General features: G+C 34.1%; 4 protein-coding genes across 7 annotated transcripts; 2 read left to right on the top strand and 2 right to left on the bottom strand.

The window, feature by feature from the left end:
* Window positions 1-552: 552 nt before the first annotated feature.
* On the top strand, window positions 553-6,487 carry LOC140045423 (uncharacterized). Of its 2 annotated transcripts, none has more exons than XM_072090308.1 (8): window positions 553-736; window positions 1,937-2,128; window positions 2,543-2,620; window positions 2,791-2,835; window positions 2,979-3,113; window positions 4,110-4,238; window positions 4,837-5,031; window positions 5,432-6,486. In XM_072090308.1, exons 2-8 carry the CDS (start codon window positions 1,976-1,978, stop codon window positions 5,558-5,560), a joined length of 864 nt encoding a protein of 287 aa, XP_071946409.1. In that variant the 5' UTR covers window positions 553-736; window positions 1,937-1,975; the 3' UTR covers window positions 5,561-6,486. The 2 variants fall into 2 exon arrangements, with proteins under 2 accessions (XP_071946409.1, XP_071946410.1); XM_072090309.1 differs by lacking the exon at window positions 553-736 and adding an exon at window positions 1,743-1,762 and having other exon boundaries at window positions 5,432-6,487.
* A 97-nt stretch (window positions 6,488-6,584) lies between these two features.
* On the bottom strand, window positions 6,585-18,595 carry LOC140045422 (mediator of RNA polymerase II transcription subunit 15-like). 3 transcript variants are annotated; one of them, XM_072090305.1, is made up of 13 exons: window positions 18,488-18,595; window positions 17,561-17,648; window positions 15,832-15,883; window positions 15,028-15,179; window positions 13,991-14,212; window positions 13,047-13,094; window positions 11,490-11,542; window positions 10,482-10,735; window positions 9,902-10,023; window positions 8,880-9,079; window positions 8,239-8,405; window positions 7,652-7,747; window positions 6,585-6,952 (listed from the first exon to the last, which is right to left on the bottom strand). In XM_072090305.1, the coding sequence occupies exons 1-13, from the start codon at window positions 18,547-18,549 to the stop codon at window positions 6,807-6,809; spliced, it is 1,662 nt and encodes a 553-aa protein (XP_071946406.1). In that variant the 5' UTR covers window positions 18,550-18,595; the 3' UTR covers window positions 6,585-6,806. The 3 variants fall into 3 exon arrangements, with proteins under 3 accessions (XP_071946406.1, XP_071946407.1, XP_071946408.1); XM_072090306.1 differs by lacking the exon at window positions 13,047-13,094 and having other exon boundaries at window positions 6,586-6,952; window positions 18,488-18,592; XM_072090307.1 differs by lacking the exons at window positions 17,561-17,648; window positions 18,488-18,595 and adding an exon at window positions 16,214-16,452 and having other exon boundaries at window positions 6,586-6,952.
* A 165-nt stretch (window positions 18,596-18,760) lies between these two features.
* Window positions 18,761-21,074, top strand: LOC140043929 (neuferricin-like). Its single transcript, XM_072088419.1, has 4 exons — window positions 18,761-19,480; window positions 19,634-19,774; window positions 20,059-20,245; window positions 20,629-21,074. The coding sequence occupies exons 1-4, from the start codon at window positions 19,108-19,110 to the stop codon at window positions 20,795-20,797; spliced, it is 870 nt and encodes a 289-aa protein (XP_071944520.1). The 5' UTR covers window positions 18,761-19,107; the 3' UTR covers window positions 20,798-21,074.
* LOC140043928 (uncharacterized) lies at window positions 21,068-23,328 on the bottom strand. The gene is made up of 3 exons (XM_072088418.1): window positions 22,347-23,328; window positions 21,854-22,047; window positions 21,068-21,536 (listed from the first exon to the last, which is right to left on the bottom strand). The coding sequence occupies exons 1-3, from the start codon at window positions 22,835-22,837 to the stop codon at window positions 21,214-21,216; spliced, it is 1,008 nt and encodes a 335-aa protein (XP_071944519.1). The 5' UTR covers window positions 22,838-23,328; the 3' UTR covers window positions 21,068-21,213.
* Between the last annotated feature and the right edge of the window lie 241 nt (window positions 23,329-23,569).

Genomic DNA, 23,569 nt, shown 5'->3' with positions numbered 1-23,569 from the left:
ATATTGGAATTCAACAAAGCATCCTTATTTATTGGCCTTATTAGAACAGGATTCCTATACAAATGGGGCATATAGTATTATTTAGTTGGTAGAACATATTAATTTAAGTATTGACTATTAATATAAACTGTTAACCCTATAAACTTTCTTTTTTTTGTTGTAGAAATAGCAATGTTATATCTTAGCCTACAACTAACTATAGTCCCTGTCCTTAACAATAGTTAATTTTAAAAGGTGGTGTTTTTCTATTAAAAGCATTCTCCTTCTTGTAATTAGAATGATAGTCTTTCATTTCTAGCTTCCTCAGTATGACCATAGATTTCTTTGCTATGGTATAACAACCCAGTACAGGTATGTATTATAAGTACAGGTACTTACTATTTGGCACTCTTTTCAATTGAACTTTAACAAACTATAGAGGGCGGACTCTTAATTTTAGAACATCTCAGCTCAAGATTATAATGTTTAAAAATTGTACTATAAAATTAAATATGTTTATCGGAGTGTTCTGACGTGTTCGGGAAGTAATTAAACTACGCTTGGTATTACAAGAAAGGCTAGACTAGACAGACGAGCGGAATCATCATCGACATCAACAATCTAATTCAGTTTTCCCCGGTTTTCCATATGGAATATATTATTTTTTACGGTAAATATTCTGTTGGTCTTAAAATCCAAAATCCACGTCAAGAAGTAAGGGAATATTAGTAAGAATAAAAAATTTAATTCTGAGTGGGTGAGTATTGTATAATATTATCATTTCATTATTTATACAAATTATTTTATTATTGTGAAATTTACGTACTCATAATTATAAAAATAGTACTATTAGATTATTAAGAAATATTAATGCAAGCAATGAATTAATAATTTAGATATAATAATACCATGAATCAGTTATTTGTATTGTGTTTAACCTGTGAACAATTCCATATTAAATGTTGTCTCAGACATATCATTATTGCATAACTAGGTCACTTATACCCAATGGCAGGCTACACTCTGATTTCAATTATTGTTAGATACAATCAGAGAAGAGTGAAATTAGTGAATGTGAATCCCGATGTGAATTTCACTCTTTCCTGATAAAATTAGTAACTATAAAAGTTAGTTAATTTTATTCAAGCAATTTCCAAGTTGTTTGCCTTGTTTTTTTTACAGAGCAATTTCACACTCCCCCCCCCCCCCCCATTATTAATAAACATTAAGTATAAATAGAAATTCTACTACAGCATCTCGTATTTAAGAACCATTTATTAGACTTGAATAAATTGTGTGTAATGCAATTTGATATGGATGGATACTAGTAAACGAAGACTACAGAAGAGATTGAACGTACGGAGAATCCCCAACCCCCATCCCCTCCAACCGTCGGAAGATATATTATAGTTTCAATTCAATATCAATATAAATATGTCTGTGAATATCATTAACTTAGAATCAACATAATACTGTAATTCTGTGATGTGCTAATGGTTACAGATGGTGACATTATTTGAGCACAACATATGCGTTGCAACAGCTTGTGACTGGCTGGTGCGTTAAACACAGAGTATTATACTATTGTACGGTGCTTGTTCTCCTGATGATGTGACTACAGAATTGTGATTATTTAAGACGTTGATTATCGTCAGCTCTTTTTTGTTAAAAATCTTATCAATTGAACATACTGGGAGGCTATTGATATTACTAGTGTAAGTTTCTAGTCTTCTTGATTGAATAATACTTGGATTAAAAACAGGGGATCATCACAACACATTGAGTAAGTAATATAGGGCCTAATAGTATAGCGAATCATCTGTACTGATTTTGAAAGTAATAATATTATCTATCCCCGCGCGTGCCCATCCCCGCCTCCTTTCTCTTTTAATCGTCATACGCATTGGGAACCAATGTACTTTAATACACTAGGCCTATTATTGAGCTTCATCTTTAGGTACAATAGACGAATTCTGAACTAAAATTTTCATCGAAAATGATAGTGAGAGGACTGTTAATTGTGGTACTCCTTGGTGTGCAGGGCGTGGTGTGTGACCATGGTAACAACGCTATGAGTAACGAGATCCCGCACGTCAATCACGGAGGAGTTAAGATGGGGGTAAAAGACATTAAGTGCGATGATGGAATAGTAAGTTTTCTCGTTCTTATATTTGTTTTCAGGATTGACTAAAGCGGCGCGTATTGGACATAACCGAATGTTGTTGTTGTTGTATTTGATTGGTCTTTCCGCTAGGCTATGTGAATTGATTAGATGTTTACAAATAAAAGTAGAAATTATTGAACAGAATATTAAATATTATTGAAGGGAACACTTAATATTCAATCAATGACCACTCCATATTCCCCAATGACCACTCTCTATTCCTCAAGGACCACTCCCTATTCCTCAAGGACCACGTCCTCTTCAATCTAGGACCACTCCCTATCTTATTAAGGACCACTTCCTATTTTACCAAGTACTACTCCCTGAGGACCAATCATATATTTGTTTTTTAATTCAAGAACATCAATAATTAAGAGCACCAACATGATTGTTTTGCAGCATAACTTAACTGTAGATTGGGATGGATCGGCAGACGCATACACATGTGAGACGGACATGTGGTCACCCTTAGAACAGGTTAACACTTTATTCCTATAATACTGTACAACATAATTTATCAAATGCATAAAACAAAATAAACCCGATGCATTATACCATGAGAAATTAGTTACTTTGCCATTTACATTTACGTGTTAATAAAAGAGACTATATTGTTGTAACTGTACTTTCTTTTATTTCTACTATAGGATATACAATGGAAACAATCTGCTGTTTGTGAGCCCGTAAAACCGGTGAGTAAAGAACATGTGTTTAATAAGCGCTATATAAAATACGGAAGCCTAAAGTGACCACTTGAAAATTATCTGTGTTTCTTGGAAGGTCACTTTAAGCCCCCATACAAAAAAAATAATGATTTTTGTCATCGTTCTTGTAGCCACTTCATCGTTGTCTCACCACACCAATCGAATATGACGAGGTCCTGCCAACTAGTGGTAAACACAGACCGTTATGGCCAAAATTTGGAGAATATCGATATCTACCAACACAGAGATGGTTACATAATCTAGAGGTACTGTACTATAACGTATCTGTTGTACGATTGAATTAGAGAGGGGAATCGGTAGATATCTATACGATCGCCAGTGAATGGTAAACTAGCGAACACCATACTAATTACCAGTCAATGCTATTGGGGAATCTGAGATTGAATTGTGACGGATCTGGATTAGAGGCAAAGAAAAAAATCCAAAATATTTCCGTTTAACCTGCCATCATATATAAAGTCCCTCCTTCCTTGCAACGCCTATTAACGAAAGTATCCAAAGAGGTTATACCATCTTTGCGCAGTGTTTAAATTTACTTTAAAAATTCGATTGCTCTCATCATTCATATGGGATATCAAAATGACTGGAATCGTACTGGGAATGTTTTAAACTTCTCGGCAGGGGCGATCATATTCCCAGCAACTTGTTACGTTTCCATGGTACGCCTACGGTGGTGTGGCTGTGTTTGTAAAAGTAATTTCACTATAGCGTTAAGACTACTCTTCCTTTAAAGCTAGGATGCAATGCAAGGACGTAAACGCAACGCAAGCGTGTTGACCAATGAGCTTAAGCTTGGTTCCCACTAGAACGTAACGCAAGGACGTAAACGCAACGCAAGCGTGTTGACCAATGAGCTTAAGCTTGGTTCCCACTAGAACGTAACGCAAGGACGTAAACGCAACGCAAGCGTGTTGACCAATGAGCTTAAGCTTGGTTCCCACTAGAACGTAACGCAAGGACGTAAAAGCAACGCAAGCGTAATGACAAGCGAAGTTATAGACAGTTAGCAATCACAAGCGAATAAGCCATCGCTTGTGATTGGTCAATTCACTTGCGTTGCGTTACGTCCTTGTGTTGCGTCGCTAGTGGGAACCACGCTTTACATTGCGTTACGTCCTTGCGTTGCGTCCTAGTGAGAACAAAGTTTAAGGACAATCCTAATCTCTTTTGTATTTCAATTTTACTATGATTGACAGCAATCTAACATCTTTTGTTCTTCCTTTTCTCGATCTGCTGTTTAGCATGGCTGTGCCGTCTTTCTCTACCACCCATGTGCGCCACAGAGTGAAGTTGACGAGCTGCGACGCATTGCAACGCGTTGTCTGCGTAAGCACATCATTACGCCGTACAACAAGCTTCCACGTGATCTTGTAAGTTCATTTAGAGTCGGAGAGTGAGAACAAGTTCTGTCTACATCATCAAACAAACAGAAAAATGTCATGTGCCCATATATGGACATGACGATGTCATATCACTACCATATGTGGGTATATCACTACCATATTTGGGTATATCACTACCGTATTTGGGCACATCACATTTTTTTTTGTGTCTGGTTGCCAATCACTAAACCATCACTTTTGACAAATTTTTTAGTAATCTTGTCGCCAATAGTAATACACCCAAATATGGTAGTGATATGACATCATCGTGTCCATATATGAGCACATCACATGTTTTTGTCACATATAAGGTTTGATAGTGTAGACAGAGCTTAAGAGTAGATTTGCCCCAACCACCAGAGCTCAAGAATAGGTATTTCAGATCATGGCACGCGTCAAAATGTTTTTAAAACAAACAATCGTACCCGTAGACCCTAGCTAGACTAATCCAAAGAGCTTTGTAATACACACTTCCGAAAAACTTGGTCAGAGTTACAGAATTTTCAGAAAACTACGAGGGCGTTACGTTCCTGTGCCATGTATTCCTGCATGATCATACTTATCAATGTTTGGATTATATTTACAGCCATTTGCCGTGGTCACCTATGGATGTAAACTTCAAATACCGTACGTAAACGAGACTGCTGTCGTCAACTTTGTAAAAGACCATGCTCTGCAGGCACCAGAAGCAGACTACCCTAGGAATGGCGACTTCTCGGTAGAACTCATCACTCCATCTCTTATTGTCTCTGATCGTATGGACAGTGAACTTTGCCCTCTGGTGAGTTACTAGATTTAGATTTTAACCTAAGAACTAGTTACGTCATGGTAATTTATTGGAATATGTTGATATAAAGTTTACATTCTCTCACCCTCAAAGATGATAAAAGTATATTGATCGAAACGTCGAGAAACTCAGTAGTACTTTTCACAACTATACGCAGTGTACCGCACACCTCCAGACAAAACATTGGAATATCCTTCCTCACTCAATTACTCGACACTTTTTTGGTGGTGGATTCGACGAAGAGGCAATATTCATAGGTCGATCATCGCAAATCGAAAGGTCCCTAATATTTGTATCAAAACTATTAATAGTTTATATTTATGAATTACTCAGTTGAGTTTACTTGAATTACTCAGATTATGATATCAAACAATCTTTTACTTTATCTCGTCAGAATCCTGCAATGCTGCCAGACTTCGAGCCATCAACAGTAGCCCCGGATGTAGTGGTCAAAGGTCAACATGCACGCAAAAAACATAAGAGAATGAAAGAAATTGCTGAGTTAGAATTCAATGAAATCTAAGTAAACATTTAAGTCTTCCTAAAGCTCTGTCTATACTATCAAACTAGTTTGACAAAATAAAGTGTTATGTGCCCAAATATGGTAGTGATATGTCCAAAAATAGTAGTTATAATGACATCATCATGTCCATATATGGGCACATCCCATAAAGTTTGATAGTTTAGATAGATTGTTAGTGAAGTGTATGTAGGTATAGGTTCTACTACTTAAATATCTTGAAAGTAACCACAATCAATATTTCCAGGTTCGTTGACCTGCTTAAAGGTAATAGAGAAATCTGTTGATCGACGTTGGTTGCTAATATCATATTAAGCTCTGTCTACACTATCAAACTAGTACAAAAAGTGTGATATGTCCAAATATGGTAGTGATATGCCCACATACAGTAGTTATCATGTCCATATGGGCACTTCCAATTTGTTTGTCACATAAAAAGCTACACATTTGATAGCGTAGACAGCAATATGTTTTTGTGTTTAAAAGTGCCTTACTGCTAGTATTCAAATACAATATAATTTAAATCTGTCCCTTGTTTTGATGTGCCTTATTTAATGTTATTTAGTATTATTTAATGGAAGATAAAAACCAGGGCTTGATTCAGGAGTTTTCCATCCAGGGAGCGCTAATATTTAATATTATTCAAGTTAAAATAAACAGTCAAAATAGATTGTAGTGACGAAACTAGGTCAAGCCAATTGATGTGTCGTCGGTCGTCACTGGACCGCAACCATCAAACCTGTGTCGACGTGAGAAGCGAGAACACGCATCCCAATATTTCTGCATGCGCACAATGTATGTTGGTTATCGCAAATCGAAATTCTGTTCAACCTCTGCATGTATAGTGTTTGTTTATTTATGGACTCAAACGTAAAATGTATTCAAGTCAGGAGTCTACTGTATTCAAGTGTAGCGACATCAAATAAATATATTATTCTATTATTTTACTGTAAAGTATCATTTTAATTTATCTGTTCTACTATATACACTTTTAATTCTTAATTCTGAATATATTTTAATTAATTTCAAGATAACATACCCAGAATATCTTGTGCTTAATAAGTAAAACCTTATTGACAAAAAAAAGTGTGATGTGCCCAAATATGGTAGTGATATGAAATCATCATGTCCATATTTGGGCACATCATCCTTTTTTTGTCATACTAGATTGATAGTGTAGACAGACCTTTGTATATTTTCTGAGGCGTACATAGCTAGTCCTTGCCCTGTCCTATAATGATAATGACATTCAGCCTACAGGATAAAAGTTAATACAGGCTTTTCTTACGCTCATTTCCCATACGTCCATAACTTGTGATAAAGAATACTTGTCTGGTAAGTGCTTTAGCTGTGTAACTAAATTTCTCTGTACTGCCTTTAAGAAGTCTGTGTTACCTAAAAACATTAAATGAATAATCAAGAACAAAGTCAAGGAGAAAATGGATATGCAGTCGGAATCAGGATTTTAAAATGAGGCTAGGGGTAGGGGCTTAAAATAGTAAGTGCTCAAATTAATGTTATTCAGTACATATTTTTAGTTTGTGTTATTACCGACCGGGGTAAATAGACTATAAAGCTCTTATTACACTAGTTTGAGAAAAACATTGTGTTGTACCCAAATACGGTAGTGATATACCCAAATATGGTAGTGATATGCCCTAATATGGTAGTGATATGCCCAAATATGGTAGTGATATGCCCAAATATGGTAGTGATATGCCCAAATATGGTAGTGATATGCCCAAATATGGTAGTGATATGCCCAAATATGGTAGTGATATGCCCAAATATGGTAGTGATATGCCCAAATATGGTAGTGATATGACATCATCATGTCCATATATGGGCACATCACATTTTTTTGTCACATAAAGTTTTATAGTGTAGACAGAGCTTAAAACAAATACTGTATATAATCCCTACCCTCTAATTTAGGAAAATTAGAGGATACTTTGGTCTATTCTAATGCTAATGTACTCTGTGTATAATATCCAACCCCAAATTTTTATCTAATATAAGACTTTCTGGGATTATACTCGGTCTACTCGGTTGCAATGTAAAAATTAAATGAAGAATTAATGATATCAAACTTACTATATTCTAGCCGCTGATCGAAGATTGGACTACAAGCTGGGTAATTCTCAGGAATTGTAATAAATATTGGTGGAACAGTAGGCAGCCTTTTATCATCTGTAATTCAAACAATTAATTACATGTTTAATAAAATGGAGTTATTATTGTGTACAAGGAAATGAAAGAAAATCCTCAAAATGATGGTGAGGGGGTGGGGCTTAAAATAGTAAGTGCTCAAATTAATGTTTAAAAAAATGTGTACATGGAAATGAAAGAAAATCACAAGAAAGAAAGGCAAATTGAGAATTAAAGAAAAAATAGTCACAGAAAATGAAAGCACTCGGAAACTGAGTGAAATAAAACGATGCCACAGAGAGTGCATGTTGATATTTCGGCCATTAAATACAAATACAATACACAATACAAATTTTCCTTTTTTTTTATTTGTGAATAAGAACCCATTTTCTTGAATTTCAATTGTAAGTATATACCTATTTACACCGAAATATTTAGAATGATAACTTGAAAAGTGTAGGCATTATTGTGCTAACAAACACAGAAAGTAATAATGTTTTAACATTAATGTTAGTGGCTGGCAGTGTACTAACCTATTTTGCATACCACATGGACATCATTACCACGAGGGTGGTGCGTACTGTCAAGGACAATCCTGAATTTTGATGGCATTCTGGCAACTTCACCTTGAATAATGTCTGGTATCTGGAATTCTTGGTTCATGTCTGAGTATTTGCGCTTTTTTGATGAACAAGGAGCACTGACAAAAAAAGTGGATAAAACAGTATTAAGCCTTGTATACACTATCAAACTAGTTTGACAAAAAATGTGATGTTTCCATATATGGACATGATGATGTCATATCATTACCATATTTGTGTATATCACTACCATATTTGGGTATATCACTACCATATTTGTGTATATCACTACCATATTTGTGTATATCACTACCATATTTGTGTATATCACTACCATATTTGGGTATATCAGTACCACATTTGGGTATATCACTACCATGTTTGGGTATATCACTACCATATTTGGGCACATCTGGTAATAGGGAGCTTTGGATTTTTGATGACCTAAACATCATGTTTCGTTGTATTGACTTGAAATCTGCCAAAGCTGTCCCGATGAACCAAGTGAATTAACATAAAGTAAATAATGTAGTTCCTAGGTTGTACCAAATAAGGAAATTGGCCGACACCCACTGCCACACTCACCTACTTACCTAATTGGATGGCCATGAATAGCGGTCATAGCTGACCCAAATGTTCTTTGTAAGGTGTGGTTCAACATTGGTGAGTTGACGTACTGATTAATAGCATCTAGTAGAGGTTGGCATACAGACTGTTGCCTAGTACTTGACAACGTTGGTACAGTTGTTGACCCGGAACCTGATTGACCTGAAGAGGCTGAACGACTTGTTCCCTAAAGAAGAAATGCAGAACTTGAGGCATGTTCACATTTAGGGAGTTATGTTTTTGTAAAGCAAGATCACATTACAATTAGCTCCCTGTTCATACTTAACACGTTTTTATTTGAATGCTATTAAAGCATTGAACAATCTTTCTCTTTATATCAAGAAATCGTCAAACATAACCTCCTTTAAACAGACTCTAAAATCATTGTATTTTTACATTTTTTTAAAAAGCATTTTATACAAATTTTAAATCTTTTAAATATTCGTATTTTACAATTGGATTTTAAAATTTTAATCTATTCTCTTTTTAGTAGGCCTATAAGTAATCTATGCAATTTGTTTCTCTGTGTTTCTGGACCCCAATGGAAATAAGTTTTTTACTTTTTGGTATATCCTTTTAACTCGACGCTGTTGTACTGATTTTTAATTGTTTACATGTTTTGATTGTATGTATCTGTGTTGACTCAGTTAATAAAGAAATCAATCAATCAAAAAACAAACACTTTTGATACAAAAAGTGTAGATGACTAGAGAGCTGTGGAGTTGTATGCCACTTACAAAACCATAACTACTGTATGTGTGAACAGGCCCTTAATACTGATAAGATGAACACAATTTAAGTACAGTGTTTAAGAATGAAGAAATATTTGTATCAATACAAAATAACAGCAACATTCAATACAGTAATAAACTCTTATAAATGCACAAATTAAAGCTCTGTCTACACTATCAAATATGTGATATGTCATATCTCTACCATATTTGGGCACATCACGCCTTTTTTGTCAAACTAGTTTGATAATGTAGGCAGAGCTTAAGACAATACTTACAAAATTAAGCTTTTGCAAAACTTGATCGCATTTAATAATGGTAGATAATGGAAAAGAAGCATTTGGGTTAATGAGTATGTTTAGAAGATTGTTTAACTGTAACTCCTGTTCTTTCTTCCTCTCTGTAAACAAAACAAAAAATCAAAATTTCATAATTTTGACAGTTTGCACACCATACGTCAGTAATTATTTGTTATTTAAAAATCTTTTTAGATAATTTTGTAAATAAATGAAAGTCTTATACTTGTAACCAGGTTTGCATACAGTAGTTTGAATACAGGGGACCTCTGTGAAATTTTGAAGGAAAAACACACTGATAAAAGGCCTGTTTTTGTTCCGAGATGTCAAATATCAATCAAATAGCATCCTTCCAAGATTTCGCATATGTGTGTGAAAACGATCAAATCTGGTTACAACTTGTAACAATTTATGCAGACGTGAAAAGGGTATTAAACTCTGTCTACACTATCAAACTAGTTAGACAAAACAAGTGTAATATGCCCAAATATGGTAGTGATAAGACATCACCATGTCCATTATGGGCACATCACATTTTTTTGTCACATAGGCTTTACTCTACCTTCTGTATTCATCTTCTTCAACATCTTGCGAAGCGGCTCGATATAAATCGCTAATTCTTTACGTTTGGCTTCGTAGAGTTGACGGTCTTGTTCGCTCATTTGATTACTTCTTGGGCTTGGGTTACCAATTGATCCAGACGAGGGCGTAATGGGAGGACCCATAGAAGCACTGAGTGGTGACGGAATAGGTTGTTGCGGTGATGGTGATGGCTGCATATAGTTACTACTGGCAGGGGATAGTACTGGCTGTAAACTGGGAATTATAGACAGATTAAGCAAGATTAACTAGATAGAATTAACTAGATAACTCAGCTTTTATCTAAAAGTGTAATCGAAAACAAATCTTAAAGATGTATTGTCCCTTTGACTAATTCCAAAAAAAATAAAAAATAAAAGATTTCGAAAAAAGGTGGGTCATTTTGAAGTATCATAACAGTTATTAACTATCACCAAAAATTTTTCGAAAAAAAAAAAAAATTTAACTGAAATACAGACGTTTTTTTGTTAAAAAAATAACTTGACTTCCAGTCAAAGTTTTCAATCAAAACATATCCCACAATGAAACGCACTTGTTTGGCTACTCTGTATGCATAATCATAAAACTTCCTCATGATCTGTGTGAAAATACCTTCTTAACCGTGACGAGTTATAAACAATCCTAATTTAGCATATGCATAATGCGTACTCATGGTTTGAAATCTTTGTTTACTTTCGCTCGTGACGATTTTCCAGATGAAATGTATTCAAACTAATTTACCTGTTAATTACGTAAACTTGTTGTTTTTGGCTCAAATTTTCGAGTAAAAGTGAATAACTTTAATATTACTTTGATATGGCCACTTTAAATTTAGAATATTTTGACCTTCATTTTTTTGTGTTTAAAGGGACAATACATCTAACACCTTAGTAGGCTATTGCTGAATAGATGTTCGACTCCAGCTCTACAACGTAGAAGAGGAGGATCTCATATGTATGTATGTGATGAAAAAAATATTTAGCAATCTTACGCTGAAGCTGGTGAAGGTACCCCGCTATAGGGACTTGGTTGTCCACTAACATGCTGTGAATAGAAACAAATATTAAATTAATAAATCAATATTTCAAAATTCACTTGGTAATAATCAGAAAATGGACTATAACTTATAAAGTATAATACCATTCAATTTTGTTTGTTTGTTTGTTTCATTTACTTAATAAAAAGAACAGTGAAGCTCTGTCTACACTATCAAAAAAAGTGTGATGTACCCAAATATGGTAGTGAAATGCCCAAAAATATGTTATGTCCATATATGGGCACATCACAGTTTCTGTCACATAAAGTTTGATAGTGTAGACAGACCTTTAGTGAGTGAATCATATACCCTTTAATGCAGTATAAAATAAAAGGGAAATACTTCTCTAAGTGTGAACCACTATTAATATGTTAATAAAGTGCATGCAGTCTTAGCTAAATATCCAATACCATTCACTATGAATGAATAGCTATATTATACAATGACATATTTATGTAAAGGGTGGAATTATTTACATTCATGCATAGCTCGTCCTCTTTATAGAACCAATGTGTCTGGCATTACTACTAATAGAGATACTCATGTAAAGGCTCATAATGCCCACTAAACATCACAATGAGGCTTTAAATGCATACTCATAATTTAATGTCTATGTCTGCCTACACTAAAAAAACTAGTTTGACAAAAAAAAAGTGTGATGTGCTCAAATATGGTAGTGATATTACATTATCATGTCCATGTAGGTGGTAACCCTGGTGAGCTGGTTCACAAAATAGCCCCTGTATCAGGGGGATTACCACCTATCTGATAGGACAGAGATTAAATAAATATTGGTAATCCTTGGCCACATTGCCTAAAGACAAATAAAAAATAAATAAAATATATGGGCACATCACATTTTGTTGTCATAAAGTTTGATAGTGTAGACAAGGCTTTAGAGTTTGAATGTTTTGGACTTGATGCTAGATACAATAATGAAATTGCTACATCATGCATGGACCCATGGATAACATCAATGGGACAGAATTAATAGGGATGAATGATGACATAAATAAAAAGAGGTTGATCAAGACAAAATGTAACATGTTTGAAAGTTATATAGACTTTCAGAGAGACAGAGACTGAGAGTTTTGACGGTCAATATACAGAAAAGGAAAACCCAAATTACTTTTTATACTTCATATACATGCATTAAAGTATGTACGAAATAGTACACTAATGAATCTTTCCAACAGAATGCGAAAATGAAACAAAAAATATTTGTATTTAAGCCATTTGAATCACAATTTTCATTTTTAGATCATATTTAAACTTCCCTCCTTATATGACTAATTTCTCTATTCCCATTCTTCTATTAAGCTAAATACTGAGTAGGATTAAGCTAAATACTGAGTAGGATTAAACAAAGAACTGTACTAAGTAATCTCCCTTTCTCCTCTTTTACTCAATGCATGCAATTCAACCAGAACCCATGCAATACAATTGAAATTCAATGATGCAAACTAGCATTACAGTTGCTTAGCAACATGGACAGGAAGTGGGACTACTGACCTTTGGTGACCCCCAAACTTGGTTAAAGGGAGACGCTGGTGGTCGCTGCTGAATATAACAGAGTATTAGAACAATAAAACAATTACTTACAAGCACTTTTTATGTACTTTATAATTACTTCATTATAATTTAAACACATGATAATGTCAAAGGTCAAATGTTAAAGTAGCTTAATGAGAGTTAATATTGTGCACAATAACAAAACATTATTATTACTACAGTCAACTCTACCGGACTCTCTAAAAACCAGAAACTCTCCCAAAACCAGACCAAAGGGTCCCAAAACACATTCTGAATATCAGACTTTCTGGAAAACCTGAAGATATGTCATTGTGCAATAACATGAGAGTTTTTTTTTATAGTAGAATGTACTTATGCTGGAGGAACTTGAATAAGCCCAGAAATATTAGGCCAGCTCAAAGTGTCCGGTATTGGGAGAGTTGACTGTATAACTCTTAAAATATTAATATGAATGTTTGGTACTGTTTTAATGACAAAAAACATAAATAAACAGAAGACAGTGACATCAATTTTTTTTTTCTTTAAATATCATTTTATAATTATTATATATTATTATGTTACTTCAGTGGGAAATAAATGTATTCTGTATTTGAAAAATACATGGGCTAAAGCTCTGTCTAAACTATCAAGCTAGTTTGACAAAAAAAGTGTGATGTGTCCAAATATGTAGTGATATGCTTAAATATGGTAGTGATATGACATCATCATGTCCATATATGGGCACATCACATTTTTTTGTCAAATAAAATTTGATAGTGTAGTGATAGAGCTTAAGTTTTGCAAATCACATGAGCTAATGTTTCATAGTTATGGTTATACACAGTTCAAATAAAAGTTAATAAAATCAATATAACACTACAATTAACAATACAACCATGTTGTTATGATCATGGAGTATTTATTTCCTTCTTGTTTATACTAACCTGCTGGGGTGTTGGTGGCGCGTATGTAGTCTTTATGGGCTGCGGCTGTTGCTGTTGGAACTGATGAAGCTGTTGTTGCTGCTGTAGTTGTTGCTGTTGTTGTAGTTGCTGCTGCTGCTGCAGTTGCTGCTGTTGCAGCTGCTGCTGTTGTTGCTGAAGCTGCTGTTGTTGCTGTAGTAGTTGCTGTTGTTTCTGCATAACAATTGGTTGTTGTCCTAATCCCTGAAAAAATAAGTAATGGAATTCTATGGAAAGAGAAATACTGTATGATGATATATAAAGGTAAAGTTTATTTTAATAATTATTAAATCTAGGTTTTGAACAAGCTGACCGATTTGTCTATTATCTCTTTTACAAAATAAATGATAATGCTAAGATAACGCTAATGTTTTTACCTTGGCAGTGTAAATGTGTACTTGTTCTAGAGGCAACTTAGCACCTTCACAGGATCATTTTACTCGTTAAAGTTTTTAGTGTTTCCACTGGTATATAGATACTAGTGGCGACCCCTCACCTCTACAATATTTTTAGAGTGGGAATGGTCTTTCTTATTTTTTATTGGCAAATCCATAAAATGTGTAAAAAAAGAGCAACTTTTACATTTACACCCACTCTCCCTTTTTCAAAAAATTTTAAAATTTATTTATTTTTTTTATTTATTCAACTTCTCACTAACACTGTTAGTGAAGGATCGGGACCAACAGGTGGTAAACACCTCTAAAACGGTCCAGTCCCAATTGCACAGTTTCTGTGTGTGATAGTGGCTGTGTTTGTGTGGACTAGTACACCGGGGTAGCCCCCTACTCGTCTCGAAAGATGTACTAGGTTCTTTAAAGTGCACATGAGCTATGTGTACACTGGACCTACGGTTTATAGTCCTTATCCAAGAAGACTCGTTCTACCACCAGAACCATGGAGCGAGTGAGCCTCGAACCCTTGCCGATGTTATGGCTACGTAATTACGGTTCCACTGTCTTAACCGCTCGGCCACTCACTCACTCACTAAATTTAAAGTAATCCAGGAGCGGTCTACTAACTTGTTGCTGCATTTGTTGCTGTTTAAACATCTGTATCTGCTGTTGCTGTTGTTGCAGCTGCTGCTGTGTCAACTGTTGCTGCTGCAACCCTGGTGTTCCGACACGCATCGCAACATTTGCCTGTCCTTGTTGCGCATTTTGCATTTTCAGTCCTAAATTAAATAAATAAATGTTGCGATTGTTATCAACAGAATAGTGCTAATTACTAATACATAACTATATATATATATAAATCAAAGAGCTGCATAGGCAGGATATAGAAAAAAATCAAGATCAAATAAGTTAAAACTGCCTCAATATAGATTTATTTTAACGACATGTTTCGGGCATAGCCCATCATCAGGTGAAAAGAATTGTAACAATTCTTTTCACCTGATGATGGGCTATGCCCGAAACATGTCGTTAAAATAAATCTATATTGAGGCAGTTTTAACTTATTTGATCTTAACTATATATATATATAGTATTGCTTTTAAGCTTGGTTTCTATTTGGACACAACGCAAAGAGTTATGAGCAACAAAAGTGATTGAACAATGACAATTAAATAATCCACTGGTTGTGATTGGTCAAATTGATTGTTTTGAGTATCCTAATGAAAACCAAGCTTTATTTCATATATAAGTACAATGAATCTAGAATCTATTCTATAGCTAGTTAGGCTTATTCCATTTAATACAGTGCTTTACCAGTTGTCTGGTACGGTCTGATGAGGTTGGATTTTGGTTACTGACATTCTAAACACTAAAGTAAAAGAACATCAGTAACGTAACAATAAACAAATACAAAGAAAAAACTAAACTTACGTAATTCTTTTACTTTGATAATAACTTTTGCAACATAACCCAAGTATTCTTCCTGTATTAAATAAAAGAGGAAACAAAATTACAAAATATTAAATAGAATAACTCACATGTTGGCAACATGCCAAGATAAAAACACTACATTTTAAGATTTGATCTCTTTATTCCACAATGCCACTAGTGTCCAGATAACCTGGTTGTACGGAAGAGAAGGTTGGAGGGTAAGATCTGACACTGAATCACTTCCAGAAGAGGTATAATATTAAAAATAGAATTCACGTAATTGGGTTAGAATGCACAGAATTAATTAATTAATTGGGTTGTTGCTTAATTAAGTGGTTTCTGCTTGTAATGTGTTTAGTTATTGAACTAGAATATAACTTACCGTCCAGTGAATTAAAAAAAGGCCTACTGTATGTTTATAAATTGAATAAACCTGTCTTTACCACTCACAGTAAAATATAGTAATACTACTGTATATACTGTGTTTTTCATATATAAATTGGTATTATTAAGGATGCCTATAGCAATAATAGTCTTCCTGTGTCAACACATTAGCATGTCATATTTCCTTGTGGATTAAAGGGAGAGTACGCTTTGGCAACAGTTTAAACTAAAATTGGCTTTGAATGTACCTTTAAAGATATCCAATTGTGTTAATACTAGTTACAGTACTCCAGCAACTAAAGATATCAATTTAAAAAGATCAAATGTCCAAAACCATAACATACAGTTTATACAAAATCATTGTTTTTGATTACGGTGTATTTATATACTAAATCTACTAAAATATTAAAGACACCTTCCCTACAATTTGTAACGTTTTGTAAAAATAATACATATATATTATATATATTACTTTAAAAACATTAAACCAGGTCATTCCTTGTCTTAAATCTACGTTTTGTGGTAAAAAGCTAGGCTTTGTTTTGTAGGCCTAGCTGGTAAACATCGGTAACGTACGAACATCGTACGCTAGCTATATACCTAGCCTGACGTTGTGTAGTTGCTGCATTAATTGTCTTTCTATTTTTGCCAGACTCCGTTGATACAAATTGGGGAAAACCCAGTATTTTCGCTGAAAAGTTATGAGTCTTCCATTTGTTTTGGCCTCACGATCGATCGAAAATTAAAACAGAAATATTAATCCGCGCGCAATGCATTTTGGGATTTATAGCTGGCCGCTATAATTATTAGAATCAACTTATTTTCACATTTTTAATCATTTAAAGACGAAAAAAGTTATTGCAATAGGACCATATAGTATTATTTTTACATTAAATATAGTTTGTGATCTTAAAATAGATCTAAAAAACGTAGGGAAGGTGTCTTTAAATTATGATTGGCCTCGAATTTTAAACCTTTGTAAACTACTGTTAGTGTTATACATGTCTTCTCATTTCTCAGCCTTTTTGTTAGTAAATTGTCAATTCCACTGTATTTCCACATTATTTATCAATTTTAATTAGACTTTTAATATACTGTACATTATTTATTAATGATATTAGGTTAGGCCAAACAAAAGATATAATTGATTCTGACTAACATTTAAAACTCTGTTCACATTTAAACTGTCACCCATGGAATTGACTTGTCGATTTTATGGGTCATCCTTTGGTTTTATACATTTTTAAATCCAAATTTTTTGTATTTATTTTTTGTTATGTATTTTAAATGTATTGTTGAATGAATGCTAAATGAATAAATAAAATAAAAACAATGGAACTCATACCTTTGTATTTGCTTTACCAAATACATGCTGCTCCATTTCAATTGCTGATCGTCCTGTTGGGTTTCCAGACTTATGAAAGGCATCCTCTCTATATTTTGGAAAAGACTCTATTTATTAAGCAAGGTTCATTTGAATTAGTTTCAATTGTTAATTCATACGACCGACTTCATGCTCCTATGCTACTTCATTATTTTTATCAGTTAATGCTATATGCACGATTTGAACTATTTAATTGACCTCCAATTAATTAATTAAATATTAATAATAAAAAAAATAACATTAAATCGTTTTTTAATAATTCTTATATTATAAATAAAATCAAACAATCATTATTTCTTATGAACTAGGCCTAGGCCTATACGCTATATATATTTTTTTTCCCGAGAAATCGTTCTTATCCTATAATATTAAATAGGCCTAGTATAGGCCTAGTAGTAGTAGGAACTAGACTAATACCATAGTACTACTAGGCCTAATAATACTGTAAGTGTCGGCCTACTGTAGTATTATAGTTAAAAAATAATTAATACATAATACTAATAGGCTAATACTAATACGGTAATGTATAGAGCCTAGGCTAGTAATAGTATAGGCCTAAATAAGGATAAAAAATAATAATGATGGTGATTAAATTATAATGCGTAATTTTAATTCAGTATTTCGAATCAAATTGCGCAACTCCCTGCACTGACAGTCTACTACCTAGTCTAGGCCTAGCGCCTGGTTAACACAGGCATCTATTACCGACAAACAGTTGGATTTTAGTGGGAGGAAACGACCAAGACAGCTGACTGAGTTGAAGAAAACATCGTCGGAAAAAGGAAAGAAAGTTGGTTTCCTACATTTACAAATTAAATTTTACTTGCATTTTATTCATTTCAGATACTAATCAATATCTTAATAATTTTGTTTGTACATATGACTTACATTTCAGCCAATATCTTTTGACGAAAAGCTGAAGACTTCCAATCGACATGTTGATCTGCCATTTTCTTTATAAATAGTCAATCCGACCCTGAATGACGTGACCTTTATTTCGATAGTTTTTTTTATTTAAAAGCATACATAGCAAACTCAATTCAAAGAAATATAAAATATATTATTAAAATACTGCTTAAAATGAAATAATATTTTTATAAAATTTATTAGGTTTTCACCAGTTAAAAATAGATGAATGCAAAATAGTTAACAAATAACATTACAAAAGACTACAATATGTCTGCGCCCATGGATTTTTAGATTGAGATTACACCAAGGTTGTTTATTGTTGTCATTTTTGTGCAAGTCATGGTGAAAATTAAAATTACTGAATGCCAATTAATATTATACATACTGCTATAAATAAATTAATTAATTACTGTGCCGGAATACTACTTAAACACACTTTTTACTAGCTAGGCCTCATCATTCATCGGGCTCAGCAGTCAGCGCCGGTGGTACGATCAGTGCTATAATCCTACTATTTACTCAAAAAACAGCTAAGGCCTAGAGGCTGGCAGACGGTGGCAGACGAAGCCCTGCCTTTACTGGAGGTCTAACATTAAGATATGGCGGTAAGAGGAGTAATTATAACTCTTATTGTTACGGCTTTGGCTGTTGGTACTGGAATGTATGTTACAAAGGGCACATTAAGTCTACCAACAAACTTGACAGAATTTAAACACCTTCTCCAAGATCTATTTAAATTCAAGTTTTTGACAGAAAAAAGTTCTGGTATTAGCACTAGTACTAGTAGTAATATTGTTAGCAAATTTATCCTTCGTAAGCAACATGGTAATATATTAACTAAAGAAGAGCTTGGAAAGTACGATGGAACAGAAGGCAGTAAAGGATTGTACTTGGCCATTATGGGTCATGTTTATGATGTAGAAAAGGGCAGACGAAAGTATGGACCGGGAGGTGGTTATGATTTCTTTGCAGGTATGCCTACATTCAAAGACATTCTGATTAAAAGAATCAAAGAATAATGAAATTCAATTACCTTTATTTATTTAAAGAAAATATGTATTCGATTGTTTGCTGAATTAAGAGCAACATTTAATTTTGAGTGTACTGTATCAACTTTTTCTTCAGCTAGGGATGGTACTAAAGCTTTTATCAGTGGAGATTTCACAAACAAAGGTTTGATTGAAGATACAAGTGAACTAACACCAAAAGATATGCTTGGTATTAAAGAATGGTTAGAATTTTATGAAAAAGACTATAAATTTGTTGGTAAGTGTATGGGCTTTCTTGGTCGCAGATTGTTCTGATCTGCTAATAAATCATTGGGACAAAAGCACAGTCAAAGTGAATAAGACGCAAGGGCATTGATCCATTTTGAATGGTGGTGGGAAGAAAAAACAGCATTTCTTATGAAGAAGGACCACCCCACCCCCAACATTGATTAAATGAGGTACTATAATTAACAATGGGCTCATTTCCATATTTTTGGAGCCATGTACTGAAGTATTTAATCACTTCTAAAATAAGAAAACCAATGACTTTATTTTAAACAGGACTTTTGGAAGGCTTGTATTATGATGGGACTGGCAAGGCTACTGAAGCATTACTAGATGCAGAAAAAAGGATCAATGGTGGCTTGAAGCTGAAGAAAAGTGAAGCAGACGAAAAAAAAGAATTCCCACCATGCAATTCTCAGTGGACGAAGAAAGCTGGAGGCAGAGTTTGGTGTACAAAGAAAAGGCAAGTGAAACTATCTATTGATTTCAATTAAATTGATGTTATACTTTGATAAACTTATTGATATTATATCACATGATAACTCATCATGTTACATGATATTTGCAGTAGATTGCCTCCTATATCATTGAATAATAGCCAATTTTTAATTGAACTTTGTTTAATAAGCCGAGGCTGACATGCATGAGGCCCTCAACACTTTAAAACAGGAACGATAGAAATAGGAAAAACGAGAAAAATGTTGACAAACAAGGAAAATAAAAAGACCAAAAAAGATGATAAAAATAATTATATATTTAGTATTACTGTACATAACAATAATCAAATAGGAACATAAAGTGGCAACATTTTATAACATGTTTTGATTTAATATTATTTATTTCTAGTGGTGGAATAAACCGTGCCTGGGTCGGAGTACCTCGTAAGCTGTTCAAAGCAGGATCTACTGATTATCGCTGTGCTTGCATTAGAAAAAGTCAGTTAAACAACCCACTACTCAAAGAATACGAGAACTGTGATCCAAAGGCAGACATGTGTCCTTACAAAACAGACTGATGGTTGATCTTAGGGTAGAGGTCAAATTCATCCAGGACATTCGTGGAAACTTCCCCATTTCTTATTAAACCTACTGAAACTTTCACTTGGTAATTAAACAAAATGAAAGTAAGTTCATAAATTTAATATGTTCAGCGAAAAAGAAAGAGAAACCCATAAATCATTATACAGTACTATTAAATTAAAAGAGAGTTTTTAAAACTTTACAAAAACATTAATTTGACCTAAACAAATAAATCTCCTGACCAATAAAACAATACACATGCGCACTTAGTAAATTTATATTTGACATATTTTATGTACAGTAAAAGAAAAGGTATATTTTTACGAAATATAATACTGTAATAAAAAAACATTGGTGATATAAAGTTCGTATTTATTTAAATTAGTGTATTTATTGTGATTGTTTGAAAATGTTAGAAATCCGTAATCCTTCCGACTTTAGCAGCGCACTTTGGCTGACTATGTAAGCACACACCAAACGCCGTCCACGTGCACGTCTCCTTAAAATCATACTCGAAGCACTTTAAACGAAGTGTGTTGAAGAAAAGGTCACCTATGTCGGCGGCTGCGTCGGTTTGGGCGCGTTTTAAACAGTTGTAGAATTCTCGATCGCACGAGCAATGGCTCATGCGCAATAGAGTTGGATTGTAAAGTTGATAGCGAGATTGGAACTTGCGAATTGTCGGCTTACAAAGGTCGTGTGATCTGCAACATTCGTCTGCTTTTGCATGTACACCTGCGGTAAAACAAAAAAGGCGGTAAAACAAAAAAGGCGGTAAAATAAAAAAGGGACGTAACGATACAGATCTAAAGAAAGATCTTAGGCCTACTGTAGGCATATGTGTAATGGTGTCAAATTTATTTAATAACGTGATGTCCCACCATCGAAACACCGTATACACATAGGCCTAATTAATATGAAAAAGTGCGCAATGATACAGAGTTGTACTGAATCTGCAGCGAGAACTTTTTTCGGCAACAGTACTTCTTCTAAAAACGACCAGGGTGGGGAGCTGAGCGCTTGTTTTGCTAATAATCGGCTTTTTTTCTTACCAAGTCGAGTGTAAACATCATCGGCTATGTTTCCGACACCACACCACAATGTTCCTGGGTAGATTCCACCAAACATTGGGTTGAACGAGATTTCATTTTCCACATGTATACTGGCGACTTCCTTTATGGTTATTGGTGTCTTACCGTCATTTATCATTGGAAAACCTTCCCGAGTTCTTGTTGGGTTTCTACAACTGATAATGTATAAAAGGTGGTGTCATTTATTTGTATTGTTAAAGTCTAGCCTAAAAACTTGGAGATTTCTCGAGTTTGCAAACACAAGTTTGCCAATGTAGACTTCTCTACAAACTTGTTGCCAATGCAATGTAGACATGTTTTCTGCAATTTGCAGTTGGTAAACTTTGAAAATACTTCTTGATGAACTCGCAAACAAAAGTTTGCTAGGTGTAGACTAGGCTAAGTGTCTGTATAAAGAAAGCATGACGAATCATCATTTTTTCAACTTGTTAACTAATTCAATTCATCAGCTTACCTTGGTTCGTCTTTACAATATCTTGCTCTCCTAATAAGCGACATATCTGTATCTAGCTTGGTTAACACACCTTCTAATCGCATCAATTGCTGACATGCCTGTAGCAAGACTTGAAACTCACGTTTATTTCCAAGCAACGCGACTGCATTTTCTGATGCCTCATCTTCGATAATATATTGCTGTAAAGTCTGCACCAAATCCATCGCCTCCTTTCCTTGTAAAACTTCACAACTTTTTAACTTCGCCTGATCACAATTTCTGTTCATTGTGATTTTCACGAAAGTAGAACCGTCTGTTATCTGGTATAAAGTAAAGTTTGATCCACATTCGCTGTACCCACTTGGTAACGATTGTAAAATATTAAAAGCAGCTTCCATAGCGTTATCTTCAGTAGTGAATAGTCGCACGAAACTACTACATGCTATTACACCGACGCAACAACTTAACGCAATAGCCCACGATATCTCAGACGCTTTATTTAATCTCCGCATTTTGGCTTAAAGCAATTTTATTTAAACTTTAAAAATAATAAAATTGAGTTCTTATTGGTGCTAGAAATATTCATCATTGAATTATAATAAACTCTTACTTAACCGTTACCATAACAAACAATTGTGTGTGCGTTGTAACTAACTACGCGCAATCTTCGCGTGTGCAAATTAAGCGCGCGATCTTTGTATTGTTTGTTTTTTGTTGTACTTTTAAACCATTAGCAAATTAATTTAATTACTTCTTACTATCAATTAGCAATAAACAGAAAGAGAAACAATTTGGTTGAACCAGTTTTTTGTTTCAAACTCATTAGTAGTATTACCCGTTTATAACGGGAAGTATCTGCTGCTTTTTAAATTGCCCCACGTACGTGTGATGAATAAAGAATTTGATTCGCCTATTATTCTTCATTTAGCTATAGGAAAAGTAATAAAAATAATAAACGTCCAGTGTTTTAAAGGTTAAATGCTGTTCTGTCGAAGTATTAGAAGATAGAAATATTTAATAGAGTGAACAATGTTCTGTAGGCCCTATGTGTTGAAGTGCATTGTTTTCTTAGGCTTAGGTTTAAAGTCAGTTCTACTTGATAATTTCAACCATATTTTTTCTTCAACGGAACAACAGAGATTATATAGGCCTAGTACAATTTTGACCAGACAATTTGACTGTAAGTAGCCTCTGTCTTCAATTGTCAAGGTGATGTCAACCTCCATGGTCTCCAACCCAACGTA

This window comes from Antedon mediterranea, chromosome 3 (assembly GCF_964355755.1).
Source record: "Antedon mediterranea chromosome 3, ecAntMedi1.1, whole genome shotgun sequence".
Lineage (NCBI taxonomy): Eukaryota > Metazoa > Echinodermata > Crinoidea > Comatulida > Antedonidae > Antedon > Antedon mediterranea.
Note: the sequence above shows the minus strand (reverse complement) of the source record. Positions and strands in the feature narration are given on the sequence as shown.

Coding starts and splice junctions, on each gene's coding strand:
- LOC140045422 (XM_072090305.1), bottom strand. CDS start 18,549: ATGGCAGATCAACATGTCGATTGGAAGTCTTCAGCTTTTCGTCAAAAG. Junction 10,024..10,481: donor GAAGAAGATGAATACAGAAG/GTAGAGTAAAGC, acceptor TTTTGTTTACAG/AGAGGAAGAAAGAACAGGAG. Junction 8,406..8,879: donor ATTCATGGCCATCCAATTAG/GTAAGTAGGTGA, acceptor TTTTTTTGTCAG/TGCTCCTTGTTCATCAAAAA.
- LOC140045423 (XM_072090309.1), top strand. CDS start 1,976: ATGATAGTGAGAGGACTGTTAATTGTGGTACTCCTTGGTGTGCAGGGC. Junction 2,129..2,542: donor TTAAGTGCGATGATGGAATA/GTAAGTTTTCTC, acceptor ATTGTTTTGCAG/CATAACTTAACTGTAGATTG. Junction 2,621..2,790: donor TGTGGTCACCCTTAGAACAG/GTTAACACTTTA, acceptor TTTCTACTATAG/GATATACAATGGAAACAATC.
- LOC140043929 (XM_072088419.1), top strand. CDS start 19,108: ATGGCGGTAAGAGGAGTAATTATAACTCTTATTGTTACGGCTTTGGCT. Junction 19,481..19,633: donor TGGTTATGATTTCTTTGCAG/GTATGCCTACAT, acceptor CTTTTTCTTCAG/CTAGGGATGGTACTAAAGCT. Junction 19,775..20,058: donor AAAAGACTATAAATTTGTTG/GTAAGTGTATGG, acceptor TATTTTAAACAG/GACTTTTGGAAGGCTTGTAT.
- LOC140043928 (XM_072088418.1), bottom strand. CDS start 22,837: ATGCGGAGATTAAATAAAGCGTCTGAGATATCGTGGGCTATTGCGTTA. Junction 22,048..22,346: donor TATTGTAAAGACGAACCAAG/GTAAGCTGATGA, acceptor ATACATTATCAG/TTGTAGAAACCCAACAAGAA. Junction 21,537..21,853: donor TGATGTTTACACTCGACTTG/GTAAGAAAAAAA, acceptor GTTTTACCGCAG/GTGTACATGCAAAAGCAGAC.